General features: G+C 41.9%; 1 protein-coding gene across 1 annotated transcript in view; it reads left to right on the top strand.

The window, feature by feature from the left end:
• The first annotated feature begins 358 nt into the window (after positions 1 to 358).
• Positions 359 to 15724, top strand: part of ZZEF1 (zinc finger ZZ-type and EF-hand domain containing 1) — a 56900-nt gene continuing 41534 nt past the window's right edge. The window contains exons 1-11 of the mRNA XM_021550823.4: positions 359 to 805; positions 4820 to 4964; positions 6026 to 6220; positions 7111 to 7282; positions 8731 to 8930; positions 9962 to 10172; positions 11665 to 11781; positions 12002 to 12180; positions 13257 to 13355; positions 14422 to 14513; positions 15449 to 15597. Of these exons, the coding sequence (XP_021406498.1) occupies positions 479 to 805; positions 4820 to 4964; positions 6026 to 6220; positions 7111 to 7282; positions 8731 to 8930; positions 9962 to 10172; positions 11665 to 11781; positions 12002 to 12180; positions 13257 to 13355; positions 14422 to 14513; positions 15449 to 15597 (1886 nt within the window). The 5' untranslated portion in view covers positions 359 to 478. The remainder of the gene's footprint in view (positions 806 to 4819; positions 4965 to 6025; positions 6221 to 7110; positions 7283 to 8730; positions 8931 to 9961; positions 10173 to 11664; positions 11782 to 12001; positions 12181 to 13256; positions 13356 to 14421; positions 14514 to 15448; positions 15598 to 15724) is intronic.

Here is a 15724-nt window from a genome sequence, read left to right as displayed (position 1 = left end):
TGTGGCCCCGGCCCCGCTGTGGCCCCGCTGTGGCCCCGCTGTGTCCCCGGTCCCGGTGTGTTCCCGGTCCCGGTGTGTTCCCGGTCCCGCTGTGGCCGTGGCCCCGGCCCCGCTGTGACCCCGGTCCCGGTGTGTTCCCGGCCCCGCTGTGTCCCCGCTGTGGCCCCGGTCCCGGTGTGTTCCCGGCCCCGCTGTGGCCCCGCTGTGTCCCCGGTCCCGCTGTGTCCCCGCTGTGTTCCCGGCCCCGCTGTGGCCGTGGCCCCGGCCCCGCGGTGGCCCCGCCGCCGGGCGGGCTTTGCGGCGTTTTGCGGCGGCGCGGCGCTTGGCGGCGGCGTGGCGCGGCGGCGCTTGGCGGCGGCGCGGCGCCCCGCGCTGACAGGTGCGGCGGGCGGGAAGTTGCTGACTAAGGCGGGCCGGGCCGGGCCGGGCCGGGCGGGGAGCGGCGGCGGCGGCACTCGGCGGCGGCTGCGAGCGGCTCATGGGGACGGCGGCGAGCCACAGCAGCGAGGAGGAGGAGGAGGGCGCCGAAGAGGGCATGGAGGGGGCGGCGGGCGCGCCCCAAGCCGCGCCGCTGCTGCCGCCGGCCGAGGTGCTGCTGGAGCAGGCCCGGCTGCGGGAGGCCACGGCGCGGCTGCGGGAGGCGGCCCTGCCCGAGCCGCTGGTGTCGCGGCACCACAGCGCGCTGGTGCGATGGCTGGAGGAGCGGCTGAGCCGCGGCGACGAGGCCGTGAGCCTGGAGCAGTTCTGCGAGGTGCTGGAGAGCGTGTCCCGGCTGGCGGCCGGCTCCCGCGGGGAGAGCGAGGAGGTGAGAGCCGGCGGGGAGCGCCGTCCGCAGCTCGGGCAGGGAGGAACCGGGGCGAACATCTCGTGCCAGCCCCTGCCCCGGGCAGGGACGCCTTCCTGTACACCGGGCTGCCCAGAGCGCCGTCCGACGCGGGCACTCCCAGGGGTGGGGGTCCCCTGTCCGGGCCGGGGGGGTGCTCGGCATCGGGGGAACCTCCGGGGTGCCGCTGTGGGTCGGTGTCACCGGGCCCGGGGCCATCCACACCACCCGGGAGAGCCCGGACACGCGTCCTGGTAGGTGGGGAGAGGCTGGGCCAGAGGGTTCTGCAGGGCTGGAAAAGCGGCTGCTGCTGTTGATACACAGCCTGGCAGCTTCCAGATATATTTTTTTTAAAAAAAAACTTATGTCAGTTATCAGTGATCGTGCTCAGCAGCCGCTTAAGAAGAAATTGGGTGTTTACAGGAATATTTCTGCTGTTGCTACTGCTGGTGCAACTGAGAGCACAGGTGTGGTCAGAACATAGGTAGGAAATCCTGCCTGAGTAATTCTTCTTGATACTTACTAGCGTTATCAGCAAGTCAAAGTTTACCACACTGGATTTTATTGTAGCTTTTTAAAACCAGCAGTGAAATTGTCAAGCGTTTCTATTATTGTAAAGTAGGACTTTTGGAAAGCTTGTAAGGAAGTAGTGTAAGAGAGATCCCCCTCCACAGCCAGAAGGTGGTATGGGCAGGTTTTAATGGTTTAAAGAGAGTAGTTTCCTTTCTGCTGGGATTTCCAGTTTTCCCTTTCTGTGGGAAAGGATATGGAGAATTTAATGTCTAGAGCACTTAAGCTTTAGCTTTGCTCTGTAGAAATCTAACATGCAGCAGAACACCCTGTTGGGAATTCCACACTCACTTGAGAAAGTGGCTGTGTCTGAATTCCTTAGTGCAGGCAGTTCCTGAGGCTCAGCAGTCACTTCCTGCTGTCTTTGTTTTGCTCCCGAGTAGCAGAACAACTGTGTAAACTGTTCAGTCACACACACACGCCTCAAATCAGTGCTGACAGGTGAACAAAGCTCCTGGAAACTGGAAGGAGATTCACTTTCATGCCCAGTTAGGTGTGTTTTTACCAGACTGGTTTAAGTAGCTTGGTGAAATGCTGCCTCCACTTCCTTCACAAGAAGAGCCAGTAACAAGCACGTCTTCGTTTGTAACAGCAGCAAGGGTGGAATGAGTCCATTTGGGTTCTTCTTGCTGGCACAAACAGCTGAGCTTTGTGGGCTGCAGAAATATTTTGAGGATTGTCTGTATTTCACGTCCTCCTCTGCATGAGGAATTTATTTGTTTTGGTTTCATTTCCTGCTCCAGGGAGGGGGGAAAAAGCTTGTCACAGGATTTAGCGTGGCGCGGATGTGTGGTCACATCTGGTCTGCCCTGCACAGTCGAGATGTTGAGAGTTCTGTGGAAAACCTTGATGTCATCATTTCTGGCACTAACCCATGAGCTGTGGTGTTTGAGCTTTCCTTGTACACTGAGGAGAAGTCAGTTTAGGGGTGGCAGGTCAGCAGGTTTCACTTTTTAATGTCTGTAGAGTCCTGTCTGGCACAGCCCAGGTTTGATCTGCCCTTCCAGTTTCGCTGTTCTCAGTGCAGGGCTTTGAGCACAGACTTCAAATGTTTATGAACAATGTTTAAATGCAAAATCTGTTTTCTATATAAACTGAACCTCTGAATCTTTTTTAGTACTGCTTCAGCAGTTGTCATGTCATGTATCTAGCTTTGGCTGGCAACAGTTACGCTGCAGTTCTACTGAGGGCAGAAGGTGAAATAGGAAGTTCTCCCAGGTCACCTTGTTGTGCCATGCAGCTCCTGAGCTGTCAGATGAGGGGCTGATTTTTCCATGTGCCATATTTCCAAGCAACCCTCTCACCCATCATTATCTGTGAAAGATGTTTCTCACATGCTTCTTCATGTTCAAGGTGGAACTGTGTGGAGTTACTGCATTTATTTAGGAGTAGGATGAGCTGGGTTGTGTAAGGCTGCTGTTGAATTGTATCATGTGTCAGTCCTTGCACACAGCTCAAAAATTCTTTGAGTACAGGTTAACACTCATTTTTTTTCCCCCATTACACAGGACAGCAGTGGAAATTATGTGTGGTTTTTGTCAAATACAGAGTTTAAGTTATACTGAATAGTCAAAAAATAATTTTAGAGTTCTAGGTTTGGTGCAACCTCCTGAGATCAGAGGAAGAGTTTAAAAATAAAATAACAAAATACTACATTAAGATGTGAGGAAAAGCATATATGCAGTTATCCCTCCTTATGTGAGAGTATAAAAAATTTATTTAAAGTAGGTGTCAACAGGTTCAGCCTTGTTGCCTTGTGTTTTATTGTCACCAGTAACATCACAAAACTTGTTCAATTTGTCTTTTAGTAATTGTGCAGTTTCACTTCAGGTATGAGGAAAAATGGTGAGAATTGTGTGAAACTGTACATTGAATTGTTTTGGCAATTGAGTTATGTCTGTTAGAATTAATTCCCTCTGGCTTGTTGTCGTCAAGCAAAGGTGTTGGGTTTTTGTTTTGGGGTCTGCCCAGTGCCTGGGCTGGACTGGCCCTGGTGTCTGCTGGATGCTCAGCACCAGCTTTGCTGCTCAAAATAATTTTTTAAAGGTGATCATTATTAGCTTGGGTTCAGCTGTGTGTGTAATCAGACACTGTAAAGTTTCCAAGCTCAAATCCAGCTCTGTGCCACGGAAGTGCCACAAGAACTTCAGTCAGCTGAAAGACCATGTTTCACTTCTGTTATCTTCTGAGGACTTTGCTCTCATTTTACTGGTGTAATTATGTCATGGTTAATTGGCAGGTTATTTTGAGCTAATCATTTTGGGTTGCTGCTCTCTAGGATAGCACTGTTAATGGTACATCAAGTCTGATAATCAGGTAACAAGTCCAGAGAGTGAAGCAGGAGCTTCCTCCTGAGCAGCAGTGATCCCTTGACTCAGACACCTTGAGATCATCTGTTCTCAGAGACCAGATTTGCTCAGCTTGGAATAAAAGTTCAGGGCAGTGAGACTCCAGTCTTGCTTGTAAAGAAATCTCTTTTGTAAGTGCATTCTCAATTTATATGAAAAAGGTGGATGCTCCTGAAACACTGCATTTCTCTTTTGGAACAAGTTCTATTTTTAGTAATTAAACAGAAATTTGTTTCGAAATTAAATCTGATTGTGAAAATACAGCCAGATTTTTAGTGTGTCACTGAATCATGAGTTCTCTGAAATAGCTAAAGTAAGTTACATATATGAGCTTCTGATTTATAGGCTCAGCTGAATAACAATACCTTGTACATTTGTTAGTTCAAAGTTGTGAAATGCTGTGCAAGTTACTTTTTGTACATGCTCAACATGACTTTTTATATTAAAATTTTTATTAAGGTCAAAGTTAATAAAGCTGTCAGTCATTCTCTTCAATAAAAAAAAAAAATCCCAGCTCTTTTCTAACTCTCTCTACTGTTTTCAAAAATACGTAGACAAACTCTATTAAACTGATTTTTGGTGTAGGAGGACAGTTTATGGAATGAAAAATCAAATAAAAGCATTACTTTTCTTAGGACAATTTCTTAAATAAAGACAATATGTAAACCTTGAAGGAATTTGAGTGGATGCAGTGAGAGAGGGATGCAGCAGTGATGAGTAATTGAAGGTGTGGCTTTTGGAACCAAACCACCCTTCAGCTGAGGAGCTTTTTGCTACTTCCTTACAGTCCCAGCTAGCCATGGATGGATCCTGCTGATTCACTGGTGGATATGATGGGCTGACTCCACCTAACATGACTCCGTTGACTTTTATAGGAAGGCAGTGCAAATACCTCAAACTTGCTAAACACTGCAGATTTCCAGCCAGCCTGCTTCCTGTTACCATGAATTCAGTACTTTGGGGAATGGATTCTTTTGATTTTGTTGTAATAGTGTTACAACATTTGTTGCTATGGTTTCTATGAAATACCTTGCTTTAAGGAAATATGCTGAAATAAATTTTTTTTGTTACCCTTCAGGCCTTTGCACAATTTGATGCTGAAGGAGATGGCACTGTAGATGTGGAGAATATGCTGGAGGCTCTCAAGAATTCTAGTGGAGCAAATCTTCAGGGGGAGCTGAGCCATGTAATCAGGCAACTACAAGCTTGTTCCCTGGTGCCAGGTATGAGAGCAGTGTTGGAAGAAAGGATTTCCCAAGCCCTGCCCCACAGAAGAGAAGCTGCTTCAATAAATTGCTTTAATAACATTGCTTGTTCTAATCTTATCAAAACCATTCTCCAGAAGTTTCTTGGTTCTTTTGTGTTAGTCAAGTGGATTTGTTGTAAATTTCCCAGAATTGCATGCAGAACTTCCTTTCACAAATAACCACTGATTCCTTCTCTGTGTGACTGAGGAGTGTCTTACCCCTGCTTGGTTTATCTCACAGACAGAACATGTACCTTGCAGAATTTTGGTGAGTGCCCAGCTAATAAAGTCTTGTACTTGGTAACTGGAGCAATAAATCCTCCATGCAGTCTGTTCCAGGGGATGAGTCACATATTTTATTATTATTATTATTATTATTATTATTATTATTATTATTATTATTATTATATTGTTATTCAGCATTTGAAATCCCAATAAAACATAATTCAGGTTTTATGGTTTATAGTTCAGAAAGTGTCAGTTTCCAGGATCTTATTTCTGGGATAAGTGTCAGTTACTGGCTTTCCTTCCAAGCATTTGATGATAAGAGGCTAAAGGGGATTTGACTTAAAGGATCAGACAAGGAACACTAGAATTTGCTGCAGAGAATTTAGAGGAGAGGGCTTAGAGAGTGCTGTTCTATGCACCTATATGCACTGGGATTCAGGTATCACTGCTCAGGAACTCACATTTCTGACCAAGCTGGTGTAAAGCATTAGGAATAATCCACAATTCCAAAGAGAAAAGCTCAGTGTAGCTCAGGGTGAGTGATTGTTAACCAAGTAGCAGCTGCTTCACTTAGATTTTGAACGTAAGGGTTTGGGGAAACAAAATAAACATAAGATTTTTGATAATTGTTTTGAACTCCTTCAGGCATTTCAAGTCACTGGCAGAAACATTTTCCTGCACTTTTCCTTGCTGTATTTCCCACTTTTCACATTTCTCCTGCTGTAGAGGTTGCAGACTTGAGCTCCATCCTCTGATAGTTTTGCATCCTTCTTGCATCGTGGTGCCTAAGGAAATGATGTCTCCTTCCAGGGTTTATTGACATATTTTCTGAGTCAAAAGAGCGCCTGGGCCTTCACGCCTCGATGATCCTGAGATTCTTGCACCGGAACCGCATCTCCAGCACTGCCATCCCTTACCCAGTGCTGGAGTACTTCAACAACATCTGCACCATGCGCTCCTCCGTGCTGAAGGATTCTTTGGATCGACTTCTCCTCAAAGAGAGAGGTGTGCAATGTCTTCCCTTTTTTAGGATGACAGTGTGACCATGGCTTTGAAAAAGAGACTACAGATAAAATGGAAACCTCTAACAGGCTTCATGTTTTATGAAGTTGATTTGCATGCTTCTGTGGATTTTTGTTGGTTTTTTGAAGCACATCAATTAATTTCCGAACTACCCAGCAATATGAGTAACACTCTGGAATGTTCTTATTTTTCTCTGGGCTTGTTTCAGAATTAATGGTTACTCATTTGTGACATTCTGTATTCAGTCAAATATCTTCACTAGAAGATATATGTTGCTAGAAACTTAGTTTCCCTGTGAAGGTGGATGTTTTGTGAAGATGACTCTTCAGCATTAAAATACACTTTATTATTTTGGACTGGAGGTGATGAATCTTATACTGTATCTCTGATTGGACTGGCCTGGTCCCTACAGGGAGGGCTCCTTTTCTTTACAGCTTGGCTAGATAATTTTCAGATTTCTGCACTTCTATTGAAATAGATCAAGTTACATGGAAAAGAGAGTGCTTTGTCCTTTCTTTAAAATACATGAATTGAAGTTTTCTTCATTGTAATTTACTTTTGCCTTTCATCTGTTTGTATTTGGGCACAAAAATAATAAAGCACTGTTGAGGCCAGTAATGAAAGGGGTAGATAAAGGTTATTGAACTCCAGGGAATGGAGGTGTTTTCATACTGAGAGTGGTAGATGGAGATTATTGCAATTTCATCTGAAATGAAACTTTGCTGTCTTTTAGTTTCTATCAGAAACAGTCCTTCAGGGGCTGTGTTCTGTGTCAAGGAGTTAAATTGTGTGAGATAATTCTTACAAGGGTATAACAATACTCCAAACAGCCCAAAGAAAAAAATATTCTGAGTGTTTTTGTTTTTTTGCAGAATACCCCAGTGATCTAAATGGTAATCAGGAGTCAGACAAGCTGAAATCTGTCATGAAGTGCTACACACACATCGAAACCTCCTCCAATTCCGCCGATATCGACAAGATGACAAACGGAGAAACGTCCTCCTTCTGGCAGTCGGACGGGAGCGCTCGATCCCACTGGATACGGTGAGCTCGGGGCTGGGCTCCGAGTGCTGGCAGCCATGGGGGTTGTGCTGGATTGATCCTGCCTGGATGCCAGCTGGCCCCAAGGCTGCTCCATGACTCCCCTCCTCAGTGGGCAGGGGAGAGAAAATGTAACAAAAGGCTCCTGGGTTAAGGGCAGGGAGAGCTCTCTCACCAGCTGCCAACACAGACAAAGCAGACTTGATTCAGGGAATTTAATTCAGTTTTTAAATCAGGGTGGGGTTAGGAGAAACAAAACCAAATCTTCTCCCTCTTCTTCCCAGGCTTAGAAAAAAAGGAAGAGAAATTATCTCCTTCCCTCCAGAGGCACAGGGGGATGGGGAGTGTGGGCTGCACTCAGTTCATCACATGCTGGCTCTGCCACTCCTTCCTCCTCAGGGACAGGACTCCTCACATGCTTCCCTGCACCAGTGTAGGATCCCTTCCATGATGCTCCCTCAAAGTGCTCCAGTGTGGGTCCTTCCCCTGGGGTGCAGGTACAGAACCACAGAATATTGAATTGGAAGGGACCCCCAAGCATCCTCAAGTCCAGGTCTTAAGTGAATGGCCCCTATGGGAACCAGTCCTTCAGGAAGAGGCTGCTGCAGCACGGGTCCCCCATGGGATCACAAATCCTGCCAGCAAACCTCCTCCAGTGAACACTGCTCTCCCCATGGAGACAAAGGTCCGGCCTCCAGCAGCTTCTCATACCCTGTAGCCTCCCCTTGTCACACAAACCCAATACAGATGTAATTGAAAACAGCTGGAATTAATGAGTGACAGGTGAATACAGATAAAACCAGACATCATTAATCTCTGCATAAAATTTAACAGCCTGACTGCCAAATAAGAGGTCACCTGTAAAATGCCTGCATCTGCTGTGGTGACAAAAAGCCTTGTTGTATAGTGAAGTTTTCCAAGCTGTAACACATGCAATGGTTGGTGGTTGAATGGAAGCACTTTGCCACTGTCCAGGATGTTCCATGAAACAGAAATGCTCAATGAAACAGAAATGTTTAGTGTTTTTCTTCAGTGGTAGATCTAAGAATGTGTGCTTCAAAGGAAAAAGCATCTCATTCTAATCATTATTAACATTGCATTTTTATTCTTGAGGAATGAATTCTCAGTTAAAAATATAAATAGAAAATTCAGTCTCTCAGAGGCAACTGTTTTCTAAGTCAAAATTTTTTAACTTGTTCACCATGGTGAGGTTAAACACCTGTGAAGCATTAGGTAAATTTCAGACTATTTATTTGTGTTTGTAGACGAGGAAATGAGTAATAAAGAGGAAAATATATTAATGAGGTAAATATATAATAATAATAATAATAAAAACTATATAATATCTATTATATAGACACATGTATAATGTTATGATATATAATAATAAAAGCGCAGTGCTTGACTTCCCTTCTGTTTGCAAGAACCGTTTTCTCTTCCTTGCCTTGCAGTTTAAAGATGAAACCAGATGTGGTTTTGAGACACCTGTCCATTGCAGTGGCAGCTAATGACCAGAGTTACATGCCACAGCAAGTCACAGTGGCAGTGGGAAGGAATGCCAGCAATCTCCAGGAGGTCCGAGATGTTCACATTCCAAGCAATATCACTGGCTACGTAACACTGTTGGAAAACGCTAACATTAGTCAGATGTGTGAGTCAATAAAGATACCATTGGGATACTGCTTTGGTGCTTTTTGCAAGTTGAAAGTTTGGGGAGATCATGGAGAGATGTGTTGAAGTGTCAGTCACCAGGGGTGACACTTTCGGCAATGTCCTTGGGTCAGAGGAATTGTTTTAATTCTAATTTAATTTCTAGTCTGTAAGAGAGTCTTCTGAGCCTTTCCTGTGGCCTCTGCAATGTGAATTAAGGGTTGAAGAGAAAAATGACTAAAGATGTAGTTTTAGCCTTTCAATGTAAAGACATGGGGCAGTTTCAAAATATCCTTGCTTGCAGAGTGAAAGCATATGTTGGCTGATAGTATCTAGCAAAAAATCTGTTCTTTTTTGGTACTGAAACTCTGAAGTTGGTCCAATGTAAGGCAGGTTTTATGCTTTTAAATAGTGTTATTTTTGATTCTGGTAGATCTGTGGGTGCTATATTGGAATCAATCAAGAAAAGCTGCTCCTTCCTAAGATGATTTCTGCAGCTTCAGGAATTTCGACCCTTCAGTCCCAAAATATGCTTTTCCCTGAGAGGAGCTTTCACTGCCACAGAAGTGGGCAGCAAGGATGTTTTTCCTCAAAAGTAATCAGGACAATGCCATCTGTGCAAAATGGTCAAGAACTTCAGTGAAAATTTTTATGTTACTTTAAACTTTGCCTTTATCCCTATTATCTCCACAACCGTTTGCTTCCAAGACATTTCCTATGTATTTCAGTAGGAAGGTGTTGGTGAAATAATCTACAATCTATTTTCCACTTTGAGGATATTTTATTACATTTTTTCTAGTTTCTAGCCATAGCATCTGTAATGGATGCACAGGCTGTTGATGCACAGGCTAAATTTTCCAGACCAGAGGGTGCACAGTGTGTGTGGCTGCCCACATCAGGCAGTGCTGTTCCATATCTGCCATTACTTTTCCAAGAGGTCCCTCACTAATTGAATATTTGGAATAGCTGGATTCTTCTAACTCTAACCTAGCAGAAGAAATGGGAAAAAAATTCTAACTTGTGTTTTGACAGATGTACAGATAAACATCAAGCGTTGCCTTAGTGATGGGTGTGACACCAGGATCCACGGGCTGCGGGCTGTGGGCTACCAGCGAGTGAAGAAGGTGGGAGTGTCCGTGAGTGACGCCTCGGCCATCTGGTACTGGTCCCTGCTGACCTCTCTGGTGACAGCTTCCATGGAAACCAACCCAGCATTTGTTCACACCATTTTGCAGAATACTCAGTGAGTACCAAACTTACACAGGGTGTGATTTTTATCTACTTAAGTTTTTTAAAAAATACTTCTGGCTCTAGAAAGCAATCTGTTGTATGTGAGTGGTTTACATTCCCTCCATTAAGGTGTTTAAACATCTTTTTCTGTCTCATTTTTCAGATTTTTGATGTTTTTCCTTTATCTATTTGCACGTACTAGAACAAGTGTAATTCTCCTGTCTGTTTCATCTAGTTGTTAAACCATGACTTAATGGAGACTGAAAAAAGATTTTTCATTTACTTGTAATGACTTTGAGCAACCTAAAATTAATTAATTTTTCTTGTCCTGTATTAATAATCAATAAAATTAACATAGTCCCCTTAGGACTGAAGCCAAATTTAGCTTACTTTTTAGCAGATTTCTACTTGAGTAATGCCTTGTCATGCTTTTTATGGGGATATATTTGAGTATATGCACCATCTCCATGCAAATGTTTGCTCGTGGTGATTGACCATTCTCTGTGTAACGTTTCCTTGTTAGATTACCAAACACTTCTGCTGGATGACTTGAAGGATTGGAATCCTAATAAAACCTCTCCACACCCACATGAGCTTTTACAGAGCTCAGTTAGCACAATGTCACCACGCTGAAGAGCAGGGCTGTCATTAGGTTAATGAATCCTGCAGGCTAAAGTCCACTAAGCCTATCTTTTACTTTATGTCATCTGTGAAATCTCTTCAAAGTTTAGATAACTCCATACATGCTCATGCCTTAGGCTCGTAGTTGCAGGCTTTGCTGAAACTGAGGGCCTTCAGTTTTGGTGAAGTTTAGATATTTTTTAGAAACGTAACATGAACTCTGAGCTAATAAATCATTGAAAAATTATAACGGGGAAATCCTGATGAAAATCATGCTTTCAGGAATTAGATTCACTGATTAAAATAATAAAGCAAAAACCCCAAACTTTAGAATTGGGAGGAATAACTAATACTGAGAACTTTAGTGTTGGATAGAATAATGTTGGTGAAACGGCTTTAAAATTCCTAATTTCGGGGATTATCATAATTTCTTTGGGAATTCAGAAAAATTCTGATTTGAGCTAACAAGTATCTTTCTTAGTTTCTCTTATTCTTCTGAGGGAATTTCAAATAAATTTTCACTTTATTTACAGGCTCGTGCTCAATTCTAGACCAATTTAAAATAAAGCAGTGCTTGGACACTAAGCTATTTGTAATGCTATCACAGATTTCATTTAAAACTCCTTGATGTGTTTGTTTCATTAAAGCTGAGATTGAGACTAGATTCAAGACTACCCAGCAGTCATTGAACTTTCCCTGCCTAGAAGGCAATACTGTTGTTCCCTCCTGAAGAGAACCTCTGTGTAAATAGATTTTGTGCACTCAGAAGCAATTTGCAGAGACCTGCCCGCTCAAAATATGAAGATTCAAGCCTCTAATTCACATTAGGAGGCTCTTTTCTCCAGTTCTGCCTGGTTTCCTGACATTGTTCCACTTTTTCCTAGGAAAGCACTGCAGCACATGCCACCTCTATCCCTAACACCAGGCTCCACAGAGTTTTCAAGCTTCTTATCACCAAATGTTTTAGAAGAAGTAGATAGCTTCCTTATCAGAATAACAAGGTGAGTGTTATTCACTCTTGTGTGGTTGATGCAGTGGGAAGTGGTTTGGAAGAGTCTACAAATAAAATTTTAACATCTTTACTCACATGCTCTTAAGTATTTTGAAAAATACAAATACATCAAGAAACAGGCGCCTGAGAGATTCTGTGTCAGCTTGTCTTTATTGAAAACCAGAATGTCCCCGATTTTTTTTTCACATTGTTGTTGTTTTCCCTCACAGTTGTTGTACTACTCCAGAGGTGGAACTGACACTCCTGGCCTTTGCCTTAGCCCGGGGGAGTGTTGCCAAAGTGCTGAGTTCCCTCTGTGCCATCACTGATCATCTGGACACTCCATACAAGGCTTCCTCCCTTATCTCTTCCATGGCAGCAGTCAGACAGAACCTGCTCTATAAATATGGTAATGGAACAATCCTGGATCCTTAACTCTGCAGGGTTAAGAAAATATACAGCTTTGAGTTGTTCCACTTGGTGGGTTTTAAAATTATCCAAATCTTCTTAATTAAAAACTCACTGAAATCACAACCTAGCAGCTGTACTGCCCAAAAAGTTGGTGCTTGATAAGCTTTTTGTGATTGAAGAGTTAAACCAAGTAGGATCTTCTCTAGAGAGAAAACATGAACTCTCTAGATCATGGAAACTGTATCAGCATGGTGATGATGGTGTTTGTGTTGCTTAAAAGGCAAATGGCAGGAAGTATTTTTCTTCTTCCAGTAAGACATTTGTTTGAGTGAGTGAGCCTCTGTGAATGCACTCTCCTGCAGGCATGTACAAATTTTAGATGCATTTTAAATGTAATGCCATTAGCATCCCTTTATGCTTCTTTTTTTTTTTTTTCCACTTTTGTAAGATGAGTCAAAATTAAGTTTTTATAATCTGAGTATGTCATGAGTGTAGAGCTGTTCATGGTCTGGCATCAGGTGGTGATTTTGCTGTATTTGCTGTACTTGTTTGATAAATCTGTTGTTTTCTCAGGTATCAACTTCTGAGATTCTTACTGGTCTCTCATGAAGAATTCTACCCTTTATTTGCCTTTTAATATGTTTTTTTCAGTACTTCTTGTCTTGTGCTAAAGAACACATGGATTATTTTATAATATGTAATATATATTATTTATCAATGTTTACTTTTGAAAATTTTGAAAATTGGTTCATTTTCCCCAGAGTAGCTAATGCCTTTTGTAAAACAAGGGGTATTTAATGGATCGTGAATTCCAAAGTGTGGCAACAGTGGAAGGAACATTAATTGTCATGAATTCCACTGTCCTTCTATCTGTATCTAAAACACCAACTCCCTTAGATTAATCTATCTCTCATAGTCCTGTTTTCCTCCCCTTTTATGGATCTGACAGTGGTAAAAATCTCATAGTATTGTATTTTTTTTCGGGGTTTTTTTTTTTTCTGAATGAAGAACTATGGAAAATAATGTTCTACCAGTTTAAATGAATTTGATAAACCTGTTGATTTTTTGACTTAGGAAAGCCTTTACGACTCACTCTGCAAGCATGTGATGTAAAGGGAAAAGAAGATAAATCAGGGCCTGAAAACCTCCTTGTAGAGCCATGGACTGGGGATGGTAAGAGCCTGAACTTAAAGTCCATAACATTAAAATCATAGAATCATTTAATTTAGATGATTCCACCAAACTTCATGATTGTTAACAATGCTGTGTTGGAGTTCTGTTTTACTTATATATATATATATAGCTTTATGCTATGGAAGATTTGTAATTAAAAAAAAGGTAAACTAACAAAAATCCAAATGAAAACAATATATAAATTCAATTTTGCAGCCCTATGGAATTCTCATAAACCAGTTTCTTGTCAAAACAAACCAACCAAACAAAAATATTGGATTTTGGAGAGAGTTATTAATATTCTGCATGGAAGTCAGCAGTAAGCTGACATAGGGAATATTCTCCTAGAGCACACTTTGTGAGCTGAAGTTATGAATCTCTGTTAGTTTCCCAAATATCAATGGGAGAGAGTTTGTAGAAATCAGTGAAATTCTCACTGCATATCCCTATTAATTCACTCTTGAAGCCTCTCTTTGTTAATGCAATGCTTTTATGTACTGGATACAACCTAAACAAAGAGATTTGTGTTTCTTGACCTCCTTTTTAAGTGAAATGCCACCTAATCTTTTTTTTTTTTTAATAGTGTATTGTCTTGTGCAGTGCTACTGGTAAATGAAAGCCATTGTGACAGAAAATCAGGCACTTTCTAAATGCTTATTTTATACCTCTGTTAGTTCATGTGCATTATTTGAGTTTATTCTTTAGTCATTTTGTGGCTTGTCTACTGTTGTTTTGTGGGTCACAGTTTGGGGGACTATTCACTGAGTTCAGTGAATAGAGCCACAAGCCAAAGTAATATTTGGGAATTACTAATAAACTTTAATAAGGAAATACTCTTGAAACTGCTGCAGATATTGCAGTGCCCAGAGAGATACTGCCTGGAGAGTTCTGTGTAAAATACAATTTTTTAAGTGGTCCCATTTATTTGGAAACATTTGCTAATGAACATTTCACTGGAAAAACTTTGTGGTTTTGTTTCCCCCTTCAGCCCACAATCCCAGTATTCTCTTTCCAGCACCTTGCACTAGCACTCATTCAGACTTACTCTGTTCCACTGCTGCTTTAGGTTTTCTTACTGAAACTGGGAAAACCAGAGCAAGTATAATTCTTTCTACTGGAACTGAATCTTCATTTCAAGTGACACAAATTAGATTAAAGGTATGTAATTCCTGTGAGCTTTTGGCTTAGAAGACTTACTTTTTTCCCCTAGTGGTGGAATTGAATTTGGATGTTTTTTAATATGAACTGAAATTTAAATTCATTATGAAATAATGCTATTTTAGAGTTTTTCTTCAGTGTAAGTCAGGGAACTTCAGGAAAAGGAGGTCTTAAATTGTTCCAAAATTCAATTGAGCCAAAAACATGTAGTAAAGACATTTATTTTATATTGATTTTATCTATATCTTGCAATATCTATCTCAAGCCAGAGACTCTTTGGTTTATGGTTTATCAATATACAAAGCATGTGAGTTCATATTAAATGAAGGTATTTCAAATTCTGGTTAGAGACACCAGTGTAATTTGAATTTGGTGTGACTGTTACGTGGTTTCAAAGGAAGGTCTTGTGATTAAATCTCATGGCCAAGACAAAACTTCAGTGCGGTTTCTGCAGCTGAATTGACTTATTTACTTAAGGCAAAGCAGTAGTATTATTTAATTCCCAGAGCAAGAATGCATATTTCTATGTCAAAGAGATTTAAACATGAATGGACTTCTGGCAAGTAAATTTTAACTGGAGCTGGAGAGGCAGTGAGTTGTTTTGCAGTGTAGTGATATTAATACGAAACATAATTTTAGTTTGTTTTTTTTTTAATGTAAAAGGAAAACAAAAAGGGAATTAATATGTGGAACTATAGTATATCTAATTAATATGTGGAATTCTAGTTAATATAAGGGTGGTGGCAGGGTGATAAATAGACTAAATAATAACCGTGTACACGATCTCAATTCAGTGGGTTACAGAAGTTTTCCTAACATTTCTTTAAATGTGTTTCATCTTCCTGTGCAATTCCAGAGACCAGGATAGTCAGGATTTGGTTGCTTTCCATCAGTTCTTTATTTTCCTTCCTGCATTGTGTGGCTTTGCCCTTCAGGTGCGGCGAGGCGCCATTGGAGCGCAGTGCGGGCTGGTGTTTGCATACAACAGTGCCTCAGAAAAGTTCCATGCTGAGGAGCACTTCAAAAGGTTTGAGAGCTATGACAAATGGAAGCTGAGGGAATTCAAGCAGTTTTTAAAAACCAGGTATAAATGGATTTTTGCAATGCATACATGGGAAAGGAATGTTGTATTTGATCGTTTTGCAATGCTGCTCGAACTACTGAGTGTTGTTCCAAGTGACTTAAAAATGGAGCATAATTTAATTGTTGTT

Source organism: Lonchura striata, chromosome 19, assembly GCF_050655825.1.
Source record: "Lonchura striata isolate lonStrDom1 chromosome 19, ASM5065582v1, whole genome shotgun sequence".
Taxonomy (NCBI): domain Eukaryota; kingdom Metazoa; phylum Chordata; class Aves; order Passeriformes; family Estrildidae; genus Lonchura; species Lonchura striata.
This window is presented reverse-complemented; position numbering and strand designations above follow the sequence as displayed.